Below are 27412 nucleotides of genomic sequence, written 5' to 3' on the forward strand. Positions count from 1 at the left end.
CCTATCGTCCAAAGTTCTGTTTCACTCTAGGTCCCTTGAGGTTGAAAATCACTTGTGATTTCTGCTGTATCTCTGAGAGAACAAAGTGACCTCACGGGTGAAATTTGTCTAGGGCCGAGAGAAAATAAATCATATCCCTTCCTCTGCACTGGGTGTGTACAGAACAGGGCATGTTTAAAGAAGGGCAGCTACAAAACCTGGCAGGAACAGCCGAGCCTTACCAACCACACCTACAGGGCGAGGGTACCTGCCCCTGTGCAAGCCGGCACCTTCACATGCCACTGGCGTCCGGAGTGTGTTCGTGGAGAAGGTTCTTCCTGTTCCTCTTGCCCCTGTCCTCCACCAGTGACCCCACGGAGGGTATTACAGTCGTAATCTCATTACAGCCGGGTGATCACGCTATGGCAGAAAGCTCGGTCCGGGCCTTCGGTCTGGAAGAGGCCCCCATACCCCGCCCCCGCCCACACACACAGGGCATCACAAACAGCTGCCGACTCCTTGTTGGCACCATCCAAATTACTCTGGATGAATGAAGCCCAATCGACAAAAGGTCTCTTTGTTGTGGTCGTGTTTGCCTTTCAAACTCCCCAAGTGTAAGGCTGCCCTGGAACACTGGTGGCTTCTTACGTGGTGCCTGAAATCGCAGCTGAGAAGAACCAGTGTAATTTACTCTGAAAATGGGTGACTCACACGGCAGTTTAATGGTTGGTTCTCCAACCATTATTTTGAGTATCTAGAATTAATTAAATATCCAATGTAATAAAAGGGAAACGCTGATGTTTGAGCATTATGGGAAAAAGACTTACTTCTGCAATTTTCCGAGGCAGAGAGGTTTCAAACATCTGAAGCTTTTCCCAGTAGGAAACCAGCAACTGAAGCACATCACAAGCTACCTGGGCCACGATTTTGTTAGGAAACTAGAAAAGGAAACAAAACCCCAAACGAAATAACCTCACTTCACGTGTGCAGTATTCCTAAAGAAGAACACAACGATTTCTTTCCAGCTCCATTTGGGGATCCATGTCCCTGTTCTGCATTAAATATTTGAAAAATGTATCTTATCACCACAGTTTGTATGTGGTCACCATCCTGTAACTGCCTTCTGTCTAGACTAGCTGTACTAATTTACATAACATTCCATAGAAATAAGTAGTTGTCATTTGATCATTTGGAAATTAAAACCATAAATTCAAATGCCTTATTCAGATCACACAAATGATAGTTTTGCCGACTGAAGGAAACTGAAATGTAGTGCATTATTGAGTATTCCCTGTGTACTGAACCTTTTACAAGAATTGTACTCATTTCGCCTTGATAACTCTTCATTAACAGCTCCATAAGGCAGATGTTATCTTCATTTTACACTTGGAGAAACAAGGATTGATCAAAAGCCTTTCTCTCTGATGAAACTAAACTTAACCTGCACATACAACATTCTAAGAAATGTGAAAAATGTGGAGCTAGGAGAACATAATTCAAAGTTATGGGATATTCAATTATTGAGTCTGTTTTCTGTGTCTGGTGTGTGTTCAGGGTCCTCTAGGTGCCCTTGTGTCTTGGAAGATGGCACAGCAACAGGGCAGTTCTCACAGGGACTGTGGGCAGGGGGTGTGTGGGAGGGATGAGGACTGCCGGAACTCCCTCCCTGGCCAGACCCTGGGCCACACTGCCATCCACACCCCCTCACCTAGGGCAGAACACTTTGTCACCAGATCTGTGTCCCTGTCTAGGGAGACCTCTGGACTTGCGTCTAAGCTATTTCCACCTCAGGAGCTCTAGGTTGCAGGAAGCAGATGCAAACTGACCAGAGGACCACAAAAACAACAGAGAGAAGTAAACATTTAGCACCTCAGTGACAAATCACAGTATGAGAAGGGAAAGGTGGTCAGTTTTACTTCTACAGAACAGTTACTGACTGCTCCCCTCGGCAGGCACAAGGAAACCTGGGGTGAGAGCCTCCTCCGGCCACCCAGATCTCCCACCCTCTGACCCTCATGGCCTCTGTCCACTCCTCAAACACTCTTATTTCTGCCCCAGGGCCTTTGCACCTGCTCCTTGCTCTGTCCGGGACACTCATTCCCCAGGTCTGCACTAGGCAGGTGCTGCCTCATTTTTCAGATCACGACTCAAGATGTCATCTCTCCCATGAAGCCACCAAGCCTGTCCAAAGGCTTGGAGCCCGCCCCCTCCAGCTCTTCCATTCCATCCTCCTCCCCTGCTGTAATTTCTGGACAGCATTAAGGGCTATCAGAGCTGGTCCTCTGTGTTTGTTTGCTTGTTGTTTTGTGTCTTTATCTTCTTGCATCTTATTCTCTGTCATATTCCTAATGCCGAGCACAGCCCCAAGGAGGTCTGAGGGGATGTCTGAGTGTGGAGGGAGAGGAAGAGTAAGAGTGGGCACCGGGGGCGTTTCTGCTGCGTCCTGCTGGTCGGGTCACGTGGTAGAAACATTAGGTTGGCATGGCTCTTGCATTATGGCCAGAGACAGACAAGGGGACAATGGTGAAACGAGGGACATGGCAGACAAGAGGGCAGAGAGGGATGAGGCATGAGAGGTGGGGGCAGATGGCAGAGAGAAGCCACTGGGGCCGGGGTGGGGGAAGGGAGGGGGGAGAGCTGTGCTGAGCCAGGAAGAACGCAGGGTCGGGCAGGGGCCAGTTTCCTTCCAGGCAGTGGGCCCAGGGCCCAGGGTGCAGGCACCAAGGCAAGAAGAGTCAAGAAGAGTTGCTATGGAGGGCTGCGAGGGCGGCGTGGAGGGCTGCGGGATGTGGGGGAGAAACATATCACCCACTTGCTCACCAGCACATGCCCAAGGGGTACCAACAATGTACCCGGCACTGAATTAGCAGCAAAGAGGACAAGACATACAGGGTGACACAGTCCCTACTCTGAAGGAACTGGCAGCTTGGTGCAGCAGGCAGGGGCCCACTCACGGACATCCCTCTCTGGCAGCAGCACGGAGTGCAGATCTGCAGGTCCAGGCTCGGGCCATGGGGGTCGGGGTGTGGGTGGGGTGGGGAGGAGGCCGAGGGAGCCAGCTGTGGGAGGGGTGGCCCCGGGCAGCAGGCGGGAGTGATCAGAGGCCGTTCAGGACCCGGTGGCCAGGACCATGGTGGTGAGGAAGGGAGAGTCGACCATGGCTCCTAAGATGGGCAAGAGAAGGAGGACGGTAGGGCTGAGGGCAGGAACGTAGGGCCCGAGCCCGAGCCAATGCTGCCACTTGCCCCTGAGGACACCGGAGTCTGTAAGTCTGGCTCTGGCTTAGCAGAGTCCCACCCTGCTGCCCACACGAGGTCCCACCCACAACAAACGAGTAGCTGAGTGGACTTCTCCAGAGGCTGCACAGCACCTTGTTCCCATCGCTGTCATGGCCAGCAGCTGGTTTTTATTGACACCCCCTGGCGGCGCTTCCCTAGCTTTGCTGCCCATGTCCTTCCCGTGTCTGAGGGGAAACCTATGTCAACCTCGCCAAGCGCTCCTGGATGGCACGGTTCCACCAGAGCAGAGCCTGGAGATGGAGCCATGCAAAGCCCACAGGCAGAACCCGTGCTCCCTGCAGCCGACAGGACAGGTAGAGCCGGGCCTCCTCCTCCCTTTCTCCCCCTCGTCCCCTTCCCTCCTCCTCCCCCTCCACCTCCTTCTCTTCCTCTTCCTCCTCCTCCCCCTCCTCCTCCCCCCTCCTTCTCTTCCCTATCCTCCTCCTCCCCCTCCCCCTCTTCCCCTTCCTCCTCCTCTTCCTCCTCTCCTCCCCCTGGTAGAGCCCCAAGCCCCCTAAGGCCCTCTTCCCAGAGTGGCTGCTCACTGTCCCCTGCGTTCCTTGAGGCTGCTCTTTCCTCTCTGGCCCTCGGTTCTCTTATACTGATGTGTTCCCCCTTCCAACCAGCACAGCAACGCAGGCACTGAAAGGTGAGGGAGCTGCCCCAGGGACCAGGACTTCTGTCCAGGCGTTCTCCTCTGTTATTTACAATGTTTAAAGGGAGGCCAATCCGGCTGATCCTCGCCCTCTGATTTCTCAGCAATTCAAGCTGGAGCAAGTTCCTTGGCCTTCCCCTTAGTCGTCTTCTCTTTTATTTCTAAAATGGGGGAAGCAGCAGTGTCCACAGGGGTGGCGGAATTCCATGGCTCAGGCCGTGCACTGCGCTGGGACGCCCCTGACAGGGCAAGGGCTCGACACGGCAGGTACATTCTCTTCTGCTGCCTTCATGTTTCTCCTCATAGTTATAGAAAAATTAAAGAACTTTTCGAAAATTTACAGAAATACTAAGAAAAATCTGGCCCAGCATGAGGTGAGCACACAGCACCCGGCAGATCTTCTTACTAACAAAGCCAAGGAAGAAAGGCATCCTCAAAGTGCCCAAGGCCCCACCGACGTGAAGCACTCAGGCTGTTGCCCAGGAGCTGTCCGGTCTCTCTTGCTCCTGCCGAGGAGGTCAGGACATGAAACCCCACTTTCTTGCCACTCCAACCCACAGGTGACAAGTGTCCTGCTTGCCCCAGGAGCTGCCCAGCCACCAGAGGAACCCACTGGGACACTGCGCTGGTCCATGAGGCTCAGGCTGTGGACAGCCAGGCTGCAGCCGCCAGGGGGTGAGCAGCCATCGGTGGCTTTGCCAGGACCCCTCACAGAACGTTCAACGTGGCTCTGAGAGAAAAGAGTTCTGAATCAAAACTTCTCTGTAATGTAGGGGGAAACAGAAATGGGGCTAATTCAAACTAAAGTGAGTTGAATACCTGGGAAACAGCTTAATGTCAAATACACATGACGAACTGGCAGTACCTTCAAAGTGACGCCTATCACGTTGATGGCCTCTCTCAGCTGAGGATGGTTCGTGCCCTGTGCAAGCTCTTCACAGATCCAGACCCCAAGGGAGCAAATGGCAATGCACCTTTTGAAAAAGAAGGAGACAAGGAGGAAAACTCTCATGAAGAGATACAATTTCTTGGTATTTTCAAATGACAAAGTATTTTAAGCCTTGTTTACAAAGTACAAAAGTTACAGATACATTAACAAAATGTCTTCTTGAGAAAAAAGATAAGGTACCCTCAATAGACCAGTTTTCAGGATGAATAGAAATATTCATAATGGTTAGTAATTAAATATTTAATGAAATAAATGGTACATTTTCTGTTAATTGTCACAGAACATGTATCACTTATTTTTGCTGAAACTAATTTTTTTATTACAATTTCTTGCTTCAGGGTATTTTTGAGGAAGAATCAAAAACATGAATCTTAGAAGACTGTTGGAAATTGAGTTTGTAATTGTTTTCCTTACAATAAAATACACAACACTTACCAAACACAGAGGACAAATCCTATATTTTATCATAAAGAATACCTGAGTACAACTTTCAAAATAAGTTTCACTGTTACTTATTCTAAACAATGTGTCAAGACAAAATATTCTTCAAGTTGCATACTCCTTTAAAAATTACCTTTCTCAACTATAAATCAAGATTGGATGATAATTCTCTTTGGAATTGATACACTCTACTATCTTTTGCAATGATCAAAAAGTCACATTCTTCTGCATGTTTCCTGAATGCATGCATGTGAAATTTAAATGCTTGCCCCCCAACCTGCTCACTTTCTGAACAAAAAGGGGCTTCAAACCACTACTTGGAACCAGATGCTTGCTGTAATATGTACTATGCTGTTCTCTGTAGCAGGAGGTCACATCCAGGGCCAGTCAAACCGGACACACTGCCCATTCCTCCACACTGAACATCCCTTCGCCATCAGTATAATTCAGCAATTAAAATCAAGCTATTTTGAGGTTTTAAAATCACCATACTTCACTGGATTCTCACCTCTTTTGATCAGAATGGACTAAGTGCTTCAGAACCAGTTAATTAAAACCCCTTTGGCGACCATGTCACCTTCTACCAAAACTCCCTCGGTAACAGCTGTGCTTTTTACCTCGGTTACAAGGTGTGTGCTGGGCCTTTCTTGTTTCTCCAGCACCGGCATTAGATGGAGCTCCACACCTTCCTGACTGTCTAGAATTGTCTACTTGTCTCTCTTCTCTTGCCCAATTCCTAGAAATTGCCCTTTGCACCTTAGTCCACAGTTATTCCCAAGAACTCTATATTCTTTCCCAAAGCCTCTTTATCTTCCCTCAGCTGAACTCAGACTGAGTGTTTGACCCATGAAAACTATACCACTTGGAATTATGCCCCAAATCATACTGTTACCATTTTAAGAGCTGCTCTTCCTTTGAGTGCATGTGTGTATATATATGTGTGTGTATTCTTTTTTTTTTTTTTTTTTTTTACGACCCATTACACTTAACCTATTTGTTAAGTGTAATTTGTTAAGAGCAAAGAGCTCTCGTTTCTAGGAACACCTGCATTTCTGTGTAACTATTAGCCTTGCACTATGGAGAATACTGTGACCTGTAAAATGGTTTTATAACCTAAGCTACTCTCACCTGCCTTGAGTTTTAAGCCACACTCGCTTATAACAGCTCTTCCTGCTATTTTCTCTCTTTGAAATTCATCATTTAACATCCCCATTTAGCATCTTCCTATTCTTACACTCCCAGTGACTCCTCATGTTCTCTCTATCCCCAGGATGTCCTTTGTGATTGTGAATGAGTTTTATCTATCAAGACTCTTTTTTAAGCTAATGGCAGTATTACCTTACTCTCAGTCTGTATTCCAATACACTCTCTTAATACTGTTTGCTACTATGCCATCTCATACCACTCCAATTTATATAACAAAAACTTGTTTTTTCTTAATATTTCTGAATTACTATCACTCACAATTATAACTATATTCTCTCTCAGTTCTCCTCCATTTATTTGAAATCTCGATAATATTTCAGTCTGCTTGCTTATCTACACTCATATGACCTTAATTTCATTGCCTAACTCCTTTTACACACAACTAAGAAAGACTGACCATATTATACATATTTCTATTCCACTTTTAACTCCACAGGAATTTGGCTTTCTACACTAAAGGAAAAGAGGGAAGAAAGGTACTGCCAAGACTTGTTGAAGGTCTGAATATAGCAGGTGCAGGTAAAGGAGAAATCAAGGATTTTCCCAAGTTTCTGAATTGACAGTCTGGGCAGATGATGGTGACAAGTACTGAGATGATGTCTGAGGACACTTAGGCTCTGGGGCAGACAGCAGACTCAAGGCTTCAGTTATGGTTGTGTTAAGTTTACATGTGTTAAGACACCCAAGTTGAGATATCAAGTAGGCAGTTTAATATGTAAGCCCGAATATTTAAGGGGTTGACAGAAGGGGCCAGGAAAATAAATTCAGTATCATGAGCAAGCAGATGGTGTTAAAAGTCTGGTGAAATGAATAAGAGCACCTAGGAATGTCATGGAGAGGGAAGAGAACCAGCCCTAAACCCCGAGTCACTCTAACCCCCAGAGGTAGGTAGAGAAGGCAGACAGGAGAGGAAAAGCTACAGTGACAGAGGAGCAAAATCAGAAGATTACATTCTAAGGAACTGGCATCGTTCAGGAGGAGGATAAAGACAGACTAAGAGCTAGTAAGATAAGTATGCATATTAAAATTTCTAAGGCAGCCTCTAAAAGAACTGGAAGTCTACGACTTCTAAAAAAATAGAGGTAATAAATGGAATGTGAAAAAAACACAATCACTCCAAAAAAAAGGAAGGAAGGAAGGAAGAAAAGGTGAGTGAAAAAAAAGAAGGTTAAAAAAACAGGAGAAAATGAAAGAAATATTGAAAAAGACAAATAGCAAAGTATAAAATGAAAGAATTACATCCAAATATATCAGCAACTACAGTAAATGCAAATGAACTAAAGCTTCAGTTAAAAGCTAAAGATCAGACAGGATAAACACATAAAATCAAGTATGTACAGTTTTTGCAAAGACATTTAAAAGAGAAGAATATAGAAAGGTTAAATTTAAAAGAAAATATTATTTTAAAATATAGCTGAATCAATATCAGACAACTGGTCTTTAAGATAAAAAAATCACCCTTGATAAAGAGGTCACGGGCTTCCTTGGTGGCACAGTGGTTGAGAATCTGCCTGCCAATGCAGGGGACACGGGTTCAAGCCCTGGTCTGGGAAGATCCCACATGCCGTGGAGCAACTGGGCCCATGAGCCACAACTGCTGAGCCTGCGCGTCTGGAGCCTGTGCTCCGCAACAACAGAGGCCGCGATAGTGAGAGGCCCACGCACCACGATGAAGAGTGGCCTCCTCTTGCCACAACGAGAGAAAGCCCTCACACAGAAACAAAGACCCAACACAGCCATTAATTAATTAATTTTTAAAAAAGATAAAGCGGTCACTACATAAATATAAAAGATTTGATTAACTATAGAGATAGGATAATTTTACACTTCTGTGCAACTAATAACATAGCTTCAAAATATATAAAACAAAAATTGACAGAAATACGAAGAGAAATATATAAATGCACCATAAACTTGAGAGATTTTAAACATATCTTTCTCAGTAAATGATCTAGATGATGAAGAAAATAGAAAGAATATGTAATATTTGAAACACGATTAAAAAAATTAATCTAATGGACACATCTAGAACACTACACCCAACAACTGAAGAACAGTATATACATTCTTTCAAGCATATGTGGGACATTTGCAAAAACTGACTACATATTGGACCATAAAGCAAATCTCAACAATTCCAAAGACCAACATTTTTGATCCACAATGCAATTAACTAAGACATCAGCAGCATAAAGATAAATAGAAATAACCATATTTTTGGAAATTAAGAAATATATTGCTCAATAAATCATGACTCAATGAAGGAATCATAATGGAAATTGGAAAAACTTTGTAATGCAAAAATACTACATATCAAAACTTAAAGAACTCAAAGTAGCACCTAGAAATAAACATATGGACTTAACTGTTTATATTTGTATAAAAGAAAGGCTGATAATTAATATACTAAGTACACAACTTCAAAAGTGAGAAAAAGAATTATAGAATGTAAAGAAAGTAGAATGAACATTAAGAAAAGAGCAGAGAGTAGGAAATTAAAAACAAATATAGAATAGAGAGGTTGAACAAAGACAAAAGCCTCTTCTTTGAAAAGACCAATAAAATTGACAGATATTTGGTAAGACTAGTGAGAAAAATCAGAGAACACACAAAAAGTGTCAGAGATTAAAAAGTGCTTATAGCTATAGAAGTGAAAGAGATAGGGCTTCCCTGGTGGCGCAGTGGTTGAGAGTCCGCCTGCCGATGCAGGGGACACGGGTTCGTGCCCTGGTCCGGGAAGATCCCACATGCCGCGGAGCGGCTGGGCCCGTGAGCCATGGCCGCTGAGCCTGCGCGTCCAGAGCCTGTGCTTCGCAACGGGAGAGGCCACAACAGTGAGAGGCCCGCATATCACAAAAAAAAAAAAAAAAGAAGTGAAAGAGATAAAAGATAGCAAAGGGATAATGGAAACACCGTGGATGCCACAATATTTCAAAACTTGGAATGGACAAGTTTTTAGAAAATTTTAGTTTATCTAAACTGTCAAAAAAAACCTTTTTCTTAAAATCATTGAAGAAAATGAGTCTGTGGTGAACCTTCTTATAAAGAAAATATCTTGATAGTTTTACTATCAAGGTCTATTAAATAAATACACAAGACTATTGACTCCAATTTTACAAAAACTGCTGACTAAACAGAATGAAACAGCACTTCGCTCATTTTGTGAGACTATATAACCTTGTAATCAAACCTGACAAGGACAGGATGGGGAGAGAAAATTAAAGGCCATGAATATAAATGCAACTTTCCTGAACAAAATGTTAGTCAAATCAGATCCAGTGCTGTGTAAACCAAGTTGGGTTTATCCCCAAATGCAAGGTTACTTAATATTATCAAATTGATCATGAATTTACAGCTTCTGGTAATGGCAGACTAGAAAATTGTGACTAAACCATCCACTGAAGATAAGTGAAGAAGTTAGACAAAATACAAAAGAAAAAAACCCTTGAAAATGATCAGGTGAATGGATAAAGAAGATGTGGCACATATATACAATGGAATATTATTCAGCCATATAAACAAACGAAATTGAGTTATTTGTAGTGAGGTGGATGGACCTGGAGTCTGTCATATAGAGTGAAGTAAGTCAGAAGGAGAAAAACAAATACTGTATGCTAACACATATATATGGAATCTAAAGAAAAAAAAAATGTCATGAAGAGCCTAGGGGTAGGATGGGAATAAAACACAGACCTACTAGAGCATGGACTTGAGGATATGGGGAGGGGGAAGGGTAAGCTGTGACGAAGTGAGAGAGTGGCATGGACATATATACACTACCAAACGTAGGGTGGATAGCTAGTGGGAAGCAGCCACATGGCACAGGGAGATCAACTAGGTGGTTTGTGACCACCTAGAGGGGTGGGATAGGGAGGGTGGGAGGGAGGGAGACACAAGAGGGAAGAGATATGGGAACATATGTATACGTGTAACTGATTCACTTTGTTGTAAAGCAGAAACTAACACACCATTGTAAAGCAATTATACTCCAATAAAGATGTTTAAAAAAATATTATCAGAGCGTTAACAAGACAGTGCCAAGTGCCCGCTGCTCTCTTGGAACCGGCCCAGAGGAAGCAGGACATGAGCAAGAGGCAGAGCTGGGCTTCTGGTGACCTTACAAGCTCGGAGGTGGAGGATCAGAAACTGGCATGCCCTCCACCAGTGCTCCTAGCCCCGGCTTCACCTGGGGAGAACAGGTAGGAACTTTTCACTCTGTACGTGTCCCAGAAAACCTCCTATCTTGGCCACAGACTGCCAGCAACCTCAGATGCTTGGTAGAAGCAACCAAAATGTTTCCAGACATTGCTGAATGTTTCCTGGGGTACAAAATCACTGCCGATTGAGAATCACTATCCTGTAAGTACATCATTTTTATAAGTTTTGGTTTATCCTTCTATTTTCTTCCTTGTTAAAAATATCAGGGAATACACCTATGTATTGACAATCTTGCTTTTTCTTACACAACAGGTAGCATATATTACACACAATCATCTACACTTTGTGCTTTTCACTTAATGGCACCTTTTAAAAAATTAATAAAGCATTTTCCCCACATAATTCTTACTGTACTTTTTAGTGTAAGACTAATGTGAAAGAATAAGTATTTTTAACATTAACTGATTACACATGAATGTGTATCTTAAAATTCTAAACTAGTTTACCTTTTATTTAGCATTTACCTTGCACACTCATTTGGTTCCTCTGTGGCACTCTTCAGTAAAATATTTATGAGGTAGTGCTAAAAACACAAAATGAAGTAAAATAAAAACCTTGTTTAGTAGTTGATTTCCCACGTGTTCTGTCCTCATTCTAGGCAGTGAGGGGCCACTGAAGGACTGGGGGAAGGATAAAAGGGGCTCAGGGAGCAGCATGGTGGTCTCAGCCGGGGGCTCCCAGGGCTTTGAGCCTGCCTAGGGAAGAGTGTTTCTGTGTATACAATAAAAACCAAGCAGAGCAAATGACTCTTCGTCATAGGAAAAATCTCGGTTTTCTTTTACTTCAACTGGATTATACATCGTACACTGAATTACATGTTGTACTTGTGTACTATAGATAGATAAATTGATTAATTGATTTGAAAAGCATTTTTCTTTGCCCCAAAGTCAGCTGAGGAGAGACTGTTTAATTTTATTCTCCAAGGATTAATTTAGAACCTCAAATAGTAGTAGTATTTAATCAGGCCAACAATGGGACTGAATGTTTAGCTTATTTCAATTATTTCTTATAAATTCATTTGATGCACTAATGCAGCAGAGTTAAACTAAGAAAATTATTAAAAAGAATGATTCATTACATAATCATGATCTGTAGGCATGATAAACAGATCTAATAAAAAACACCCGATGGGCTTCCCTGGTGGCACAGTAGTTGAGAGTCCGCCTGCCAATGCAGGGGACGCGGGTTTGTGCCCCGGTCCGGGGAGATCCTACATGCCTCGGAGTGGCTGGGCCCGTGAGCCGTGGCCGCTGAGCCTGCGTGTCCAGAGCCTGTGCTCCGCAACAGGAGAGGCCACAACAGTGAGAGGCCCGTGTACTGCAAAAAAAAAAAAAAAAACAAAAACACCCGAGGAACCTAAACATCTCTCTCCATCTAGTTCATTTAATCCCCCCAAAACCAGCCTTCTAAAAAAACAACTGATACATTTAAACGATATAGCAAAACTTTCAGGGATAAGCAGCTCAGTGCATAATAATGGAAGAGAGAACCACACAGCTCGAGTTAGAAGATGCTAACCAGGGCTTCCCTGGTGGCGCAGTGGTTAAGAATCCACCTGCCAATGCAGGGGGACATGGGTTCGAACCCTGGCCCGGGAAGATCCCACATGCCGCAGAGCAACTAAGCCCATGAGCCACAGCTACTGAAGCCTGCGCGTCTAGAGCTGGTGCTCTGCAACAAGAGAAGCTGCTGCAAATGAGAAGCCCGCGCACCACAACGAAGAGTAGCCCCTGCTCGCTTCAACTAGAGGAAGCCCGTGCACAGCAGTGAAGACCCAACACAGTCAAAAATAAAAAGTAAATAAATTTATAGAAGATGCTAACCTGAGATTTTGTCATTGCATCACGTACCTTGACATCTTCCGTTCCCCTGGTGACTTCAGTAACTTCGGGCACCGGCTGCCACATGGGGATCTCGCGGTAGGTGTTGGGAAAGCAGACCAGAGACCCAAGAATGGTGAGGGCTTCCAAACGAGGGGCCTGCACACGGCAAAGGGAAGTGAGACACACATTTTCCTTCTGGTTATAAACGTTAGATAAGCAACAACGTGTTTTACTTTTTCATGATTTTGAGGCAGCCCTGCTGGGGCAACGGCATCAGGGGTGAAGTTTACTGTTTACTGTTTTACTTCATTTTTTAAATACAAAGATTTGAAACTACTAACACCAAAATGTTCCGGTTTTTCAAAGTCGGTCAGTGAGCACACAGCTTCTCGTTACATGACCTCCACAACACAAGACCCACCAGTTCCCATCCAGGTCTGGTCTCACCCAACCCCGCAAGGCAGGGGATGCAGCTGACAGCTCCCATGCACCTGGGAGCCCTTCCATCGCCTGGACATCTTTCTTGGTTCCTGAGGGGACCTGACAGTCTCCTTGCTGGGACCGCTTTGCTTCCTCAGGATACAGACTCCAGGGTGCTGAGTGCAGTTCTTGGCCCTCTTCCCTCCGAGATCTATACTCAACTCATCTGGGATGTCCAGACCCGAGGGTTTAAATGCCTCCTACATGTCGCCGACCCCTCAACACCTCTGGGTAGCCCTGGCTTCCTTCCTGAGTCCAGATCTGTAGATCCGAGACCTGTTTGCCATCTCTTCTCGGGGTCCAGAAGGCATCTCCCCTGACAAGCTCCCCCTCGCCACGGTGTCCTGTGATTCTGTGTGACACCACCCAGCCTGCATCACTGCCCTCTTACCTGCTGCCTTTACCTTCCTCTATTTTCCTGTTAAGAAAATCTCTAAATGTAAAAGTGGACAGAATGTTATATCCATGCACCCAATGCCTAGACTCAAGATGCTACCACTCTTGCCTCATTTATCTCCTTTTCATTCTTTTCATTTCAATATTTGAAATTTGTTGAAAAGTTTTCCACTTTCAGTTTTAAAGCAAATTCAAGACATCGTGTCATTCCATCTCTGTGTCTTCCAGCATCCCTGCTTTGGGTTTCCCTTGGTATATTCATCACTTCCTGACGACGCGTTAGGTATTCATTTGATGTTTGTATTCCCCACGAAGACAGGGGGCGGACAGTCTTCGTCACTTCTCTCCCCCGAGGATGCCCAGTAAACACCACCTGGGGACAAGGTGGTGGCCGCGGTCCTCATTCACGGACGGACAGGGACCACCCGGCAGGTCTGCGCGTCAGCTTCGCTTCTTCCATGAAGACTTTTCTAACAGATGCCTTCCCTTCCAGCTCTCATCATGCAGAATTAACTGGTCCCACACTGGCACCCCTCTGGGTTCTGGAGGTGCTTCTACTGTGGCTGCTAGAAACTTATGGGCAAATATCAACGCTTAGTTTACCTGTCCGATTCCTGGAGGATGGGTGCCCTGTCACACTTACACAGGCCAGGTCCTGGCATATAGTGCGTCCGCAGTCAGTGTTTCTCCCACAGACTTGTTTTTTCAGCCTTCACTAACGGTTGCCTTGACCCACCAGATAGTCTTGGTTTGAACCTTGCTGAGGCTGATTTTTCCCGAGTCGCGTGTGACTCTGTAACCACTGGATACAAAACAATAGCTCCTACATAAAATAAAGAGCTGTTACGCAGCTTTATTCAAAGAACGGAGCAAATCTAGATAATTTTTTTGCCTGGGTAATGGGCCTGTGGTGAGCCCCAATTTACACACAGAAGAGCGAGGCCTGTGAGTCTGTTGCCCCAGGATGGTTGACTAGTTAGTACCTGCAATGCTGGGAAGGACCCTGGGCCTGGTTGGGCAGGGCCGCAGGATGGAGAACAGGAAGAGAATCACATGTAATATCCCACGCTGTGTGCACATCAGGATGCATCCACTCTGCCGCTGGTGGACTTTCGGATCAGCTCTAGTTTCGAGCTGTGACAACAATGTTTGCTGAGCACGATCTTCCCCCACCTCCTGGGTACTTGTGCACTCGTTTCTCTTTCCCTCATGGCCTCAGCAGGCAGATCTACATAGCAGCAGTCCTCCAGGCTTGTAATTAACTTGTGTTAATGGAAAATTTTGACTGAATAGGTGTGTCCCTATCCGAACACCTCTCACTAGTTCTCTTACAATTTTAAACCTCAAGTTTAAACTCAGAGAGTGATTCAAAGTAATCCAGAGTTATTGTTCCTTTATGTAATATAAATCTTACACTCACATTCTCATATTCTCTCTCTCTCTCTCTCTCTTTAAACAAAGGTTTTGGAAGGCCACTAGCCAAAAGATAAATTTCCACAGAGAATGACCACCGTGCATGATATTATCACTAGAAAGGGTGCCAGCATTTTCACAGGGAACTCTCAGAGCAAGTAAGGAAAATTTCAATAAAGTGTTTTCCTTCCTATATCCTGTTTTTTCAATGTCTTTTCCAAAGTTTTTCCATTTTTTTCCCAAAGTTTTTTCAATGTAGATTTGAATGGTTAAAAGTGAATTAGAAGGTTCCTTGAGAATGATTATCCTACAAAGCTTTTCAGAAATAAGTATGAAAAGTTGTCATAGTCTTTACAAAAAAGAAAAACAGTTGAACAAATTCAACATTTTCCTTCTTCCTTCCTTCTCTTCACTCATCCATCCTTTTTGCTCCTGTCTCTCTTCCCTCCCCTTTGCTTTTTAATTGACCCCTAGAAGAAAAAGCGCATGAACGTGCCAACATGAAATACCAGCTACACAAAGTATTCAAAAACAACTTAATTCAAAACCCAGGGTTGGAGTTTGAATTTGCCCTGCAGTGAAGAAATAAGTAGAATAAAAAAGTAACAACGTGTCAAACAAAATTTAGGTAGCTAGATATTCACACAGATTTCAATACAAGTGCCTGGCAAACAGTAAAGCTAGTTTTATTTATACCATTTAAAGAAGGGAAAACCGGCTCTGAACAGGTAACAGCTGTACAGAGCACAACTGTCAGAGGCCTTTAAACTGAAATGGGTGAGAGTGTCCTCTCAAAGGTGTTAATACATCGCCCTAATAGTGGAGGTAAAGGTGGAGGCTACAAATCAATTCCTTTCGTAGACCTTCGTGCTCACCCAGTCCACTTGCTTCTAATTTCTTAGCACAAGAATTCTGCCAGAGTTTTATGGCATATGAATGCAAAGATATATATTAATTTTCTGGTTAAAAATTTTAGTGTTCTAACATTTTAAGAAAATATTTTCTATTAGACTTATAATAACTAAGACTTAATAATAGAAAAAAAAACCGTATTGATGATGTACACTTAAAATTCTCTCTTGACCACAGACATGAGGGTCTGCGCCACCATTTACTGAAAAATGCTAATAAGCTTCTAGGAGACCAGTCCCTGCTTCTGACTGTGTAAACGTGCTGCAATATTAGTGAGGACATGATTTCTCACACTCTGGCCTTTTGATGAAACGCCTTTCCACTACCAGTGTGTCATCTTATCCTACAATTTCACACATCAGCTGCCAGGGCATCTACCCGAGAGCCCGGTTTCACGTTGCACTAATGAGTCAACACCTGTTAGGAGTGGAGAAATCTGAACCTTGTTAGCCGCTGTGAAGCCTCCTGGGAGCTGGGATGCTGAGCATTGTCACACTCACCGCCAGCGTGTCTGCACTGAGGACCCTGGCAGCGGCCGTGATGAAGTCCCCCACCAGCATGGAGAAGCCGGGCAAACCCAGGGAGAAAAAGCGGGGTGGGCAGTGCCTTACAATGGTATTTAAGATATCCTAGAAGGGGAGAAAAGAAAACACAACTGTAAGTTTCCAGACCAAAATTCCAAAGTCATCAGTTCGTCTGTACATACTACTGTGAGATTATCTAAAAGAACACGGACCATGGAACTTTTTCAGTGAAAAGGGTGCCAGGGGATGAGCTAGTCCAGGGGCTATTGTACTCATTTTACACATAAGAGGATGGAGACGCTAAACGGTAGTGACTTGTCCCAGACCTGAATTGTGGCATTGGGACTAGACACTCTTCCATCTTCCATGTAGAGGTGGGCTCCTCGGACAAGCTACAGGAGTGTTGAGGTAGCTAAATAGATGAAACCTGCAAGCAGCTATCACTTCCCATCTTCTTCAATTTTCGAAAGTCAAAGCACACTGTTCTATTACAAACTCCTGAAGTAGGCAGAGATGGAAACTTGCATTCTTCGGGCAACTCCCGTGTGAAACAATGGGAGTGTGGGTCCCGCTGGGATGGGTCACACGCCAAGGTCAGGTGGTTGGTGGGGCTCCAGGTAGAAGTGGGTGGCAAGGCACGTGTGCCCTGGGCTGCATGTGGACCATCTCCCCCCAGACTCCTGGTGTCCCTGGGTCTGGAAGGGCCTCTCACTGGGGGGTGGCCAGCTGGCCCCTGCCCGCCAGCTCTGTTCTGAGGCATTGCCTCATTCCAGCCTGTGGCAGACCAGGGCTCTTCTCCTGGACGGTGTTCGTGCCATCCACGGCCAGGCCGCGTCTCTGAAGCCATCTGTGTGAGTGTGTGCAAAGGGGATTAGTAAGAAAACCACAAACTGCGTTTATGCAGTTCTAGGCCAAGTGCGTTCATCAAATGCACTGAAGTGCTGTAGCTATGGGGGCTTGTAGTTATATAACCTAGAGTTAGTCGTGAAGTACAAGAAGCAAAATACCAAAACAACAACAACAAAAAGCCCCCCCAAACCTCTGGTTTGTTTTCTCAAATTTCAGTGTAGCTATTTGAAAATCCTTTAAAATAATCATGATTTAACTTGATTAAAGTAGAGCAAGGGATAGCAATGTGCTCGATTCTAACACATTAAGTCCTTTTTCATAAAAATAACCTTATTGAACAACTTGTAATCTTAAAAGACAACTTTTAGGTGTTCACAAAACATTTTTTCTAAGACTTCTTCCTCACATAGCAGGCTCATTTAGTGTCTACAAATCATGCTGTTTGTGACCTTAAAATGACGGCGCGGGCTTCCCTGGTGGCGCAGTGGTTGAGAGTCCGCCTGCTGATGCAGGGGACACAGGTTCGTGCCCCGGTACGGGAAGATCCCACATGCCGCGGAGCACCTGGGCCCGTGAGCCATGGCCACTGAGCCCGCGCATCCGGAGCCTGTGCTCCGCAACGGGAGAGGCCACGACAGTGAGGGGCCCACGTACCGCAAAAAAAAATAAAAAAATAAAAAATTACGGCGCAGTGCTTTACTCTATTAGAACTCTTATATGGTAAATTATTTAGCAAGTACTAACTTAAGGTTTTAGCATTTCAGCAGACTTTTTCCTATACCAAAAACAAACAGAGAGACACGCAGATAAATAGACAGATAAAAGGCAGGAAGGAAGGAGGAAAGGAAAGAAAAACCCGAACCACGCTTCGCCCGGGTTAATGTTTAAACCTGCTGTAATCACATCCTTTGATACATTTCAGTGTCCACATCAGCCAAGGCAAACATTCTAGGGGCCGAGCAGATGGGCGCTGCAGTGCAGAAAGCGTGTGGTCAACGCCCGCTCGGAGCGCAGAACAAAAGATCCACCTTTTTCATAATGAAGCCTCTGATTAATGCCCTGGACTCCTCACCACACACCTGTAATTACTCACAGAGGTACGCTCTGTGCTGGGCCTCGTCTCGGGGTATCAGGCATCAAGGTCTCGGGCAGCAGATGGAAGCACGCTTCTGTTGACATCTGCTGCCACGAAAGGATTCGTGCAAACCTGGCTCGCAAGGTAGTAGAATGCCGTGCGTGGGAAGATTAATAATGCAAACAACCATGATGTTAACTTTGTTAGGTTTGTGTTAATTCCATCTGTTGAGAGGAGGAACTGAGCCTTGAACCCTGTAGGTTTTTAACATCTTTAGCACATACTTAAATCACAGATTTTTCACCACTGGAATTGAGAGGTTTCATTTTAAAAAAGGGTTTTCTGGGATACGTTTATGGGCATTATGAACTAAATCCTTTAACAAGCTAAAGACAGAATTTATACATGAAATCCATTTTGCTTCACAGATTCAGATGCGTCAAGGCAATGAGCTGGAAATGGGGCATTCCCAGAGATGACTAAGTTACCATTGATGCTGAATGCAGCAGAAATGTGTGCAGCAAGAGAAACTCACAGGCTCCCCACCCCCTGGACCTCGGCCAGTCTCTTCAACGGAACCTGTTTCTACGGGCGAGAAGGTTGGAAAGAGAAGGCAAAATAACAGATGGCTGGCCTAGCCTGCCCGCCACCCACGGAAGGCGGCCCCCAAGAGAAGTGAGGCCGCCAGTTACAGCAGCTCTGGGCTGGGGTTAACATGGGGGTTAAAGAGGGGGCTGTATGGCCAGTCGGCCAAGTTAGGGCCATATGCTTGCTTATTTTGCTTATCCACACTGAAATGGAACAACCCAAAGATTACAATCTTTGTGACAACATTTTGAAATTAGGAATAACTGTGGTGCTCAGAGGAGAGCAGCTGCATCTTCCCAGCAGAGGGACGTCCACAAAGTGCTGCCGGCACTTCTGGTAGGAGCCTTCCTCTCCACACACTGAGACCACGGCGACAGCCGGAATCCTTGCGAAAATGAAAATCTTGAGACTGAAGCTTCCTCCTGGGTCCCTGGGGTTTCAGGGAGACCGGACAGGATGGTGCTTCCCAAACACAAATTATTCACGTACAACCCTTATGCTTTTTGTCCTATTCGAGTCCAAAGTGGACATGACTTGTCTGTTTTTCAAAGTAATTCACTTTTTTTTCATGTAAATAAGAATACTCTGGAAAACTCGTATCCTGTCATAAGTAGAAAATAACCCTTAAATCAGTACAATTATGGTAAACCAAGGCTACTGAGTTTTTGCTAAACATCCCCGTGAGATGGAGGCTCTCCTTGTTAACAGCGTGGTTTGCATCCTGGGTGGAGAGAGCAGTTCTGGGCCCGCTCCAGCCACCTGCCCAGGAGTCACAGGGCTGGCAGAGCCGGGGCCATGGCTCCCCGGGTTCGACTCAGGGCTATTCAGTGCCCCGTCCTTTGTGATCATGGTGGGAAATGCCCCTGTACTCAAGTCAGACTCTGGCAGAGTGAAAAGTGCCCTAGGCCTGGGGTCAAGTCCTCGTGTATGTGACCGTGGACAGGTCACGTCGAGCTTAGAGCTTCTCGTTTCTCTTCCACAGAAGGGACTGATTCCCCCTGGACTTGTGGGTAATGGGAGGGATGTGAACACATGCCTTGTAAACTGAAGAGGGTCACACAGAAGTAAACAGAGTAAAAATAAAAGGGAAGGACTATGAAGGATTTTTACTTTCTAGAATTTACTTTGTTGAATTCCGTGAACTACTATTTTGCTGATACTCAGAAGAGCTTTTTAAAACATTTCAAAGGTGGTCCCCAAAGCCTCTTAGATTACATTCTCCCAGAAGTTAAAAAACCCTAAAAACTAATTCTCTCCAATAACATCCTTAGCAAACTGTTACAGCAATTAGCCATAGTGTATATAATTTATAGGGCAAATAATGAAATAAAAACCGGAAAATGCTCTGTTTTAGATATTCAAGAGTCCATTCTTCTAAGGAGCTCTAGAATGTACCCAATCAAGTGAGTCTGGTAGCAAAAATTAGTTTCTTTTCCACATTCTAAACAGACTGAAAATAATAAGCAAAACTATAAGCTCAATGAAAAGATGGACTCTAAAATAGGAATTAAGCTTATTCTTGAAAATTGACCAGCATGAAACTCTTTTGCACGCTTTTTGTTCAGAGGAAATAAAATCCAATCCGCAAAATGCTGTATGTAATATGAGGAACGGACCACCAAACTAGTATTTTCCTCTCATTTTTTGGTTACAAGTCCACACGCATGCTACACACTGAGTGTGAAAACTGCATTGTAAGATGATAGCTGTGAATTTGCAGCTTATCCAAAGATTCAGAGGAACGGACCACCAAACTAGTATTTTCCTCTCATTTTTTGGTTACAAGTCCACACGCATGCTACACACTGAGTGTGAAAACTGCATTGTAAGATGATAGCTGTGAATTTGCAGCTTATCCAAAGATTCAGGTTTATGAGAAAGTAACTGGTGAGAACATCTGTCTCTTATCACTGATCTTACAAAAAAAATCAGGTAATTCAAATAGAGGCATGTTGTTTCCTCCCCTCCAAAGCACAGTTCTATAAACACAAACCACATTCAGCCTAGTAAATGAATTGCTTTAATTGAATGCTATGTACACAGTAACTGGAAAAACCATAAGTGATAAGAAAAACATATGGCGATGGCAACAGAAATTGGTTTATTCATTTTGCATAGTGTTGTTTCTTTAGTTCTCTTATAATTGACCTTTAGAACGATAAATGTGTAAAATAATTTTGTTTATTATGGCTCCAAACCTTCCAACAATTACACAAAATGAAAATTTAAAAGGAAGGATTCATTCTGGAAGCATTTCCATTGTTTACATAATTGCACAGCTATAATTCAGTGCTCATGTTGTTATGGAAAATAAAAAAGGGCCATTACGGGCCATTTCAATTCAAAATATTGCACAGTGGTGTCAAAAATGTGGGGAAATGTTCACTTTAAAGCAGTTTAAGATGGATTAACCCTGTAAACAGAAACATTTCAATATAGTATTCTATGAAATACAAATGTTCAAGAAGTAGCCATCCTTCAGACGGAATTAGAAATGTTGCGACTGTACTTTCACACCAATTACATATATATTATTCACTTAATATTTGCTCACGGCCCAGCAGATGATGGTGGTAACACAATAGCTGGCCATCTGTCTCCCTGCTTCCTCAGAGGACTTGCGCCCGCTCCTCAGAGCAAACAGATCCGGTTATTCCACCGAAAGTCACTCAGACCTTCCAGGAGGCCAAACGGAATTGTTCAGAAATAGAACCCCTGTGTGCAAAGTCACTGGACTCCTCCTTTCACTTTGAAGAAAACGAAAATGTTAAACAATTAATGATTTCATTGCTATTTTTCAGAAGATACCGTTTATCTAGAATATTCTACAGGAAGTTCTTTTGTTTGGGAAGATATGGACTGTTCGGATCTGGTTATCCCATTAATCTAGTTAACAGAAAGATCCTGTTCATTCCACACCCAAGTGGAATTACTAATTAGCAGAAGATGTGAAGGCAGAGGGATACTTTTAACACTACCTCTGGTTATAATCTAAGCTTTCTTTAACAATTAAATAGGCAGATGTGATCCTGCAGGACCTAGAAGACAAATTTCTAAGTATCAGTTATCACCTTATTGGCGAGGCTCAGATATGCTGAGTGACAAAAAAGTCTTAGTTACAGGAAGGACAGATCTGTAGAGCCCTCCAAGTCCAAGGCCTGGTGTCCTCTCTTCTGCTGCTGGGTCGCTGCTCCTTCAGAAGAGGCACAGACCTCCTCTACACAGCATGAGCTGCGACCTGGCCTGTCCAGGCTCTACACTGGGTTCAGGGAGGGGTTTTTGTTGATAAAAAGAAAGGCTTTATGATTATGGCCCTTAAGAAAAGCACAACAGATCATGTTACAGGCACTGCCCTTCCAGAAAAGTCACTGGAAATAAAAACATAGCAGGACAAGCTTAAAAATTACTTTTAAGATCTGGGCCAAGGCATACGTGGTACCTGCGATACATTCTCTGTTCAAAAGGCCAAGTGTGGTATAATCTGTTTGGAGAAAAGGCGGAGATTTTTATATGTGCTGGACAAATGTTACTTCTCTGGGTGTAACTATGTTACCAAGGCCGGGAGAAATATGACAGGACGGAGTAATTGGGTTCTGCCGCTGGAGAAACAAAATCACTTCGCACTTCTCGCCATGACGAATGCTCCGGAGAAGACATGGCAGCATGCAAAGGAGGGAGTGACAAACACAAAACAAACTTCTGACGATCGCAGGAGCTGCTGCTTTGACCTTGTGTATGGGATCAGTGACAGAACAGCGGGCAGATGGCAGAGAAAAATCACTGCAACCCTCAAGCCCTAAAGGAGAGCCTCAAATATTTTTTTATGATTGTTTTACAATTAATCCGTCATCTGTGAAGAAAAACTCAGCTCGCCTTTAAACTGATGAAGACTGGCTGACTGCTTCAGGAAAGGGGGAGACTGATTGGTTAACTGATTTTAAGAAACACTACATGAATTTTATCTGATACTGGAGTTGATATGTTACTGGGTTGTCTTCACTGCTTCTTTTTCTTTTTGTTATTTGTAAAAGCTTTAGATGTAATTTACCTATAATAAAATTCACGCTTTAAAGAAGTCTACAGCTCGGTAGTTTTTAACGTATTCATAGAATTGTGCGCTATCACGACGATCTAGGGGAGACAGGCAGGGAGGTGGCAAAACCATCAAGAAATCCTGGCACATTTATGATTCCATAAGACGAGGGACACTGTCGGAGGGTCACAGAGAAGTGACTTGCCAGCTGCCACCGCCCCCTGCCGCCCCAGGCCCTGGAGATACCTCGACCTGCCTCTGTAAGGACTGTCTTAGCCGTGACCCTGATAAGCTTCAAATCTGAAACATGACAGTTTGCACAACAGGCCGGCCTAATGAGGCTGGTGCAGATGCTCCAGAGCAGTGATTAACCCCTCGCGACGAGACTTTAGCAAGTGAGGGCTTCAAGGAGCTGCTGCTGGTAAGTGGCGGGGGGTTGGGCGGGGGGAGGCCCGGAGGCTGCGTTAGACTCGCATGCGCACAGACCGCGTGCTCAGCTCGCCGGACACGGACGCCATTCTCTGGAAGAGGATCCACCGCCCCTGACAGCCAAATCTGCGTAGAAAGGCATCTGTGCATCCCAAGAATTTACCAGGGGACCGGGGGGTGGGGTAGAGGAGGGGGTTGGAGGATACTAAACTCTGCTTTCTCTGCGGCAACTGGCTGCTCATTTCAGAAGAGGCCAAACTGAATCAGGTCTCTCCACTGTCTCCTCTGCCCCATCTTCTACAGCTCTGACCATGTTCTGCAGCAGAAGCAGGGAGTCACGGCATCATCAATAACAAGATGGTTAGCAACGTACGGACGGCGCCTAATTACGCGAGTACCTACAGAATCATTAAGGTAGTAATTACCCCATTGAGTGAACCATGCACACATCTAACTCATGTAGGTACCAAAGAGTCGGGCAGCCATACTGTTCCCAGGTTCACTGTTCATCCTTGTCTCAGGACTACGTCAGCTAGAAATATATTCTTCTTAGGATACTGAAAAGAAATTCTTGAAGGAAACCATAGCTTAACACACTCAAGCGCCTCCCAAGGCCGTGGCAAAGGCGCAGGGCAGGTATAATCGACATCCCCCCTGACGCCAAGCAGAATAGCTCCTCACCCTCACGCTGGGACCCGCTAGAACCCAACCCACACTCCTGTTATCTTAGGACAAAGTACAGAAATCCAAGAGGGAAAACACATCTCTAATGAATCTCGGTGACAGTGTGTTTACCTTGTTCCTTTGGGACCACAAAAACTTAGAGAAGATCTAAAAGGTCATCATTTAATCTTCCCATTTCACAGACATGGAGGAGGAGGTCGATCAAGGCCAGAAAGTGCTCAAGGTTTGGACACAAATCCAGGTGCGCTCCTTGTCTTTACTGGAAGAGAAACTGTGAGCCTGTGGTCGATGAGGCACCAGTGGACACCCGTGAGCAGCGAGCCTCACACTTGGAGCACAGCACCATGTGGAGGGCAATACTCAGCTCTCCAGTGCAAAGTATTCTTTCATCTCATTCACTTTGCCTACAAATCATTGAAAAACGCACATATATTTTTAAAGCTATACTTTCAAGTGAAATCAACAAATGGCTGCCGTGGCTTTAAAATGTGCTTCTGGAATGTACACAGTAGACACGCAGCCCTGACTGGCACAGAAGTGCAATCACAGGATGGAACCAGGTCAGAGAGTGTGACCTTCTGAATAAGAAGGAGACTTTGCCAAGCATTCTTCCTAGGAAACTGCTAGAAACGAACTCTGTGCGTGTGTGTGCATGTGTGCACACGTGCGTGCACAGGCACGGGTGTGGGGAGCGGGTGGTTGGAAATATTCTATGGAAAGACACCAAGAAGTTGCCTAGGGTTGCAACAAGAAATCGAGATTTGTATTTTTCCCTGAAAATGCAGAGAACCTACGACATGTGTGGCTTCTGTGTTCATTTACCTGTAGCTTCAACTCTGCTTGCAAGACCCAGGGATTCTGACGCTGTTAAAGCCCAGCGTCCAGTGCGCCTACCCCCGCCCCCTCCTCACCTGCTGGAGTCGAGAGGCCTGGTTCTCAGGCCCTCCTGGTGCTGCTGAGATCTGCTGGCTGTCTCCCAGCCCACGGCCAGGAACAAGTTAAAGACGAAAAACTATTTCTGTTGGAGCTTCCATGTCTTCTGGTGTGTGCTCACACCAGAAAATAAAAAACTTTGGGATGTGATGATTACTCATTCTTTTCACTCTATGATAACACAAAATGCATGTTTCTTTAATTCGCTTCCTTAAAAGTAAAATTATTCCACATGCACATAGGAGCGCAAATGAGGTTTTCAACGGTTTTGCGTTCTGTTAAAAAAGAAAAAGAAGAGGACAACCTGGTGGTCACTCAATTCTGGGAGCCTACAGACCATCCCGCCAGCGTCGGACAGAGGACAAAGAGCTGTCCAAATTGGTACCATTTTCGGTTTCTGCTTGGGCAACAGAAGTACAACTGCTACTCCTTCTGGACAAAGAGCTCCCAAGAATAGCTGAGATTTGAGAGAAAAGTCACCCGAGGAGCCAGCTCCGTCAACCCGATTCTGAAGAAACCTCAGGCCAGAACCACTGACAAAGAAGCAGTATCAACGACCCTGAGACCCAGCCTGGCTGCCCATCCTGCGACGGAGACCATTTGGCACAAATCCCAGCAGAGCAGAACGGGAGGGAATCAGGCCACCCGGAATAATTAACTGACCTCTGAAGAGTCGACACAGGACTCATCGCTTCAGATTCCAGGAATACCCGATTAACATTTAAAAATAAATGTAAAAAGAGAATGCATTTTGTAAATTCTAAAGCCTCATACATCATGGCTATTATTAAATTACAGCAGCATTTTGAATCTTAATCTCATGAAAATATTAATTTGTGAAGGATCGATTGAAAATTGACTTGAAGTAGACTGGATTAAAAATCTTTTCATTAAAAAAAGAGTCTGAAATGAAAGCCAAGTCATTCTGATAATTCCATACAAAAACAGCTAACAGTAAGTTGACAAATTTCTCGAGTGCACACTGGGCTTGAAAGTACATGGCAGCTGCTGAGAGGGGTCTGAGGCAGAGTAAAGCATGGCCCCTGCCTCCCAGCAACATCCTCTAAGAGGCAGGGGCCAGTGATGCACAGTTGAGAGTGAGGCCGGACCAAGAGCACAGAGATCCTCTGGGGAACAGCCAGTGCTCCAGGGGGACCCAGGAGGGGAAGCAAATTGGTGACACAAAGGCACTGGGTCTTGACAGGAGCACCGCACTGCACACACTCAACCCAAGACTCAAGTAAGAGAAGGAAAGAAAAAAGGTAGGTATTTTATTTTAATGTCTTATTACTAAAAGGGTCTCTCTTGCTAATATTTCTCTAGCCCACATATACCTACCAAAGGATATTTTTCCATGGAAGAACAAAAGAAAACTGTTGTTTATTGTCTCTTCAGAAAACAATGTTCTCTCTGAAATGTGTTCCAGTAAATAGCATTAATAGCTGAACAATCTGCAATTATTACCCTGCCACTTATTGTTATGCGTTAAAAAGAAATCAACAGACAAAAAGAGATTATTCCCCACAAGGAGAGCACTTTCTCAAAAAAACAAAACTTGCCATTTAAAATGCTCTTCTTGACATTATTTCCTCATATCCAAACCCAACCTTGATGGATCATAAATCACAGTCATGATTTTAAATCTCTTGCATTCAAAAATCACTCCCGGGCTTCCCTGGTAGCGCAGTGGTTGAGAGTCCGCCTGCCGATGCAGGGGACACGGGTTCGTGCCCCGGTCTGGGAAGATCCCACGTGCCGCGGAGCGGCTGGGCCCGTGAGCCATGGCCGCTGAGCCTGCGCGTCCGGAGCCTGTGCTCCGCAATGGGAGAGGCCACAACAGTGAGAGGCCCGTGTACCACAAAAAAAAGAAAAAAAAAAAAAAATCACTCCCTTCCAAATGGGAGTTAAAGCATCCCTCACCGGAAGTAACCATTCAGTACTTGAAATGGTAGAAACCATCTCTTTCTCGACCTCTGATTTCTCCTCTGCCTAAAGAAAAAATGTGAATTTTCTTAAAAATCTTCGTCAAATTCTAAATGGGAAAAGATGATCTTGTAGGTCAACAAGTGATATTCCAACCACAGGGAACCCCTTCTGCCATAAAGCACCAGGGCCTCACCGTGCTCACCTTTCCAAGGCCCCTGAGAGAGTCGCAAGGACCCCACTTCACAGGACAAGAACCTCAAGCCAGAAAAGCCCATGTGGTCACCGACACAAAGAAACAGGGACCTACATGCAAGGTCAGGGCTCAAGCTCCACAGTGGACATCCCTCTCCCCAGGCTGCCCGTGTGGCAGCCAGGCCAGGTGGCCTTGGAAAGACTCCCCAGAGTGTGAGAGGCTAGCAAACCCCAAATCGGCCACCTGCCCTGACTGAACTGGGGCCCCAGACATTTGGAGAAAGCGATCATCTGTGCCCGTGGGCTGACTCTGCGTCACGCAGCCTGTGCTCTGGCCACCTGTTCCCTGTCGGCTCCCCGGTGGCCTGTGTGGGTGCGCAGAGGACCCCACCGAGCCCCTAGCCCCTCCACTCACGCCTGCAGCACCAC

The 27412-nt window shown here is 44.9% G+C and overlaps 1 protein-coding gene across 13 annotated transcripts in view; it reads right to left on the bottom strand.

The window, feature by feature from the left end:
• The window catches only part of RALGAPA2 (Ral GTPase activating protein catalytic subunit alpha 2), a 285244-nt gene that overhangs the window by 118136 nt on the left and 139696 nt on the right, over positions 1-27412 (bottom strand). For all 13 annotated transcript variants that reach the window (XM_067013805.1, XM_067013802.1, XM_059038836.2 and 10 more), the window contains 5 exons: positions 16251-16379; positions 12577-12705; positions 11191-11249; positions 4778-4886; positions 807-917 (listed from right to left, as the gene is read on the bottom strand). In XM_067013805.1, the coding sequence (XP_066869906.1) occupies positions 807-917; positions 4778-4886; positions 11191-11249; positions 12577-12705; positions 16251-16379 (537 nt within the window). The remainder of the gene's footprint in view (positions 1-806; positions 918-4777; positions 4887-11190; positions 11250-12576; positions 12706-16250; positions 16380-27412) is intronic.

This window comes from Kogia breviceps, chromosome 14, assembly GCF_026419965.1.
Source record: "Kogia breviceps isolate mKogBre1 chromosome 14, mKogBre1 haplotype 1, whole genome shotgun sequence".
Classification (NCBI taxonomy): Eukaryota; Metazoa; Chordata; class Mammalia; order Artiodactyla; family Physeteridae; genus Kogia; species Kogia breviceps.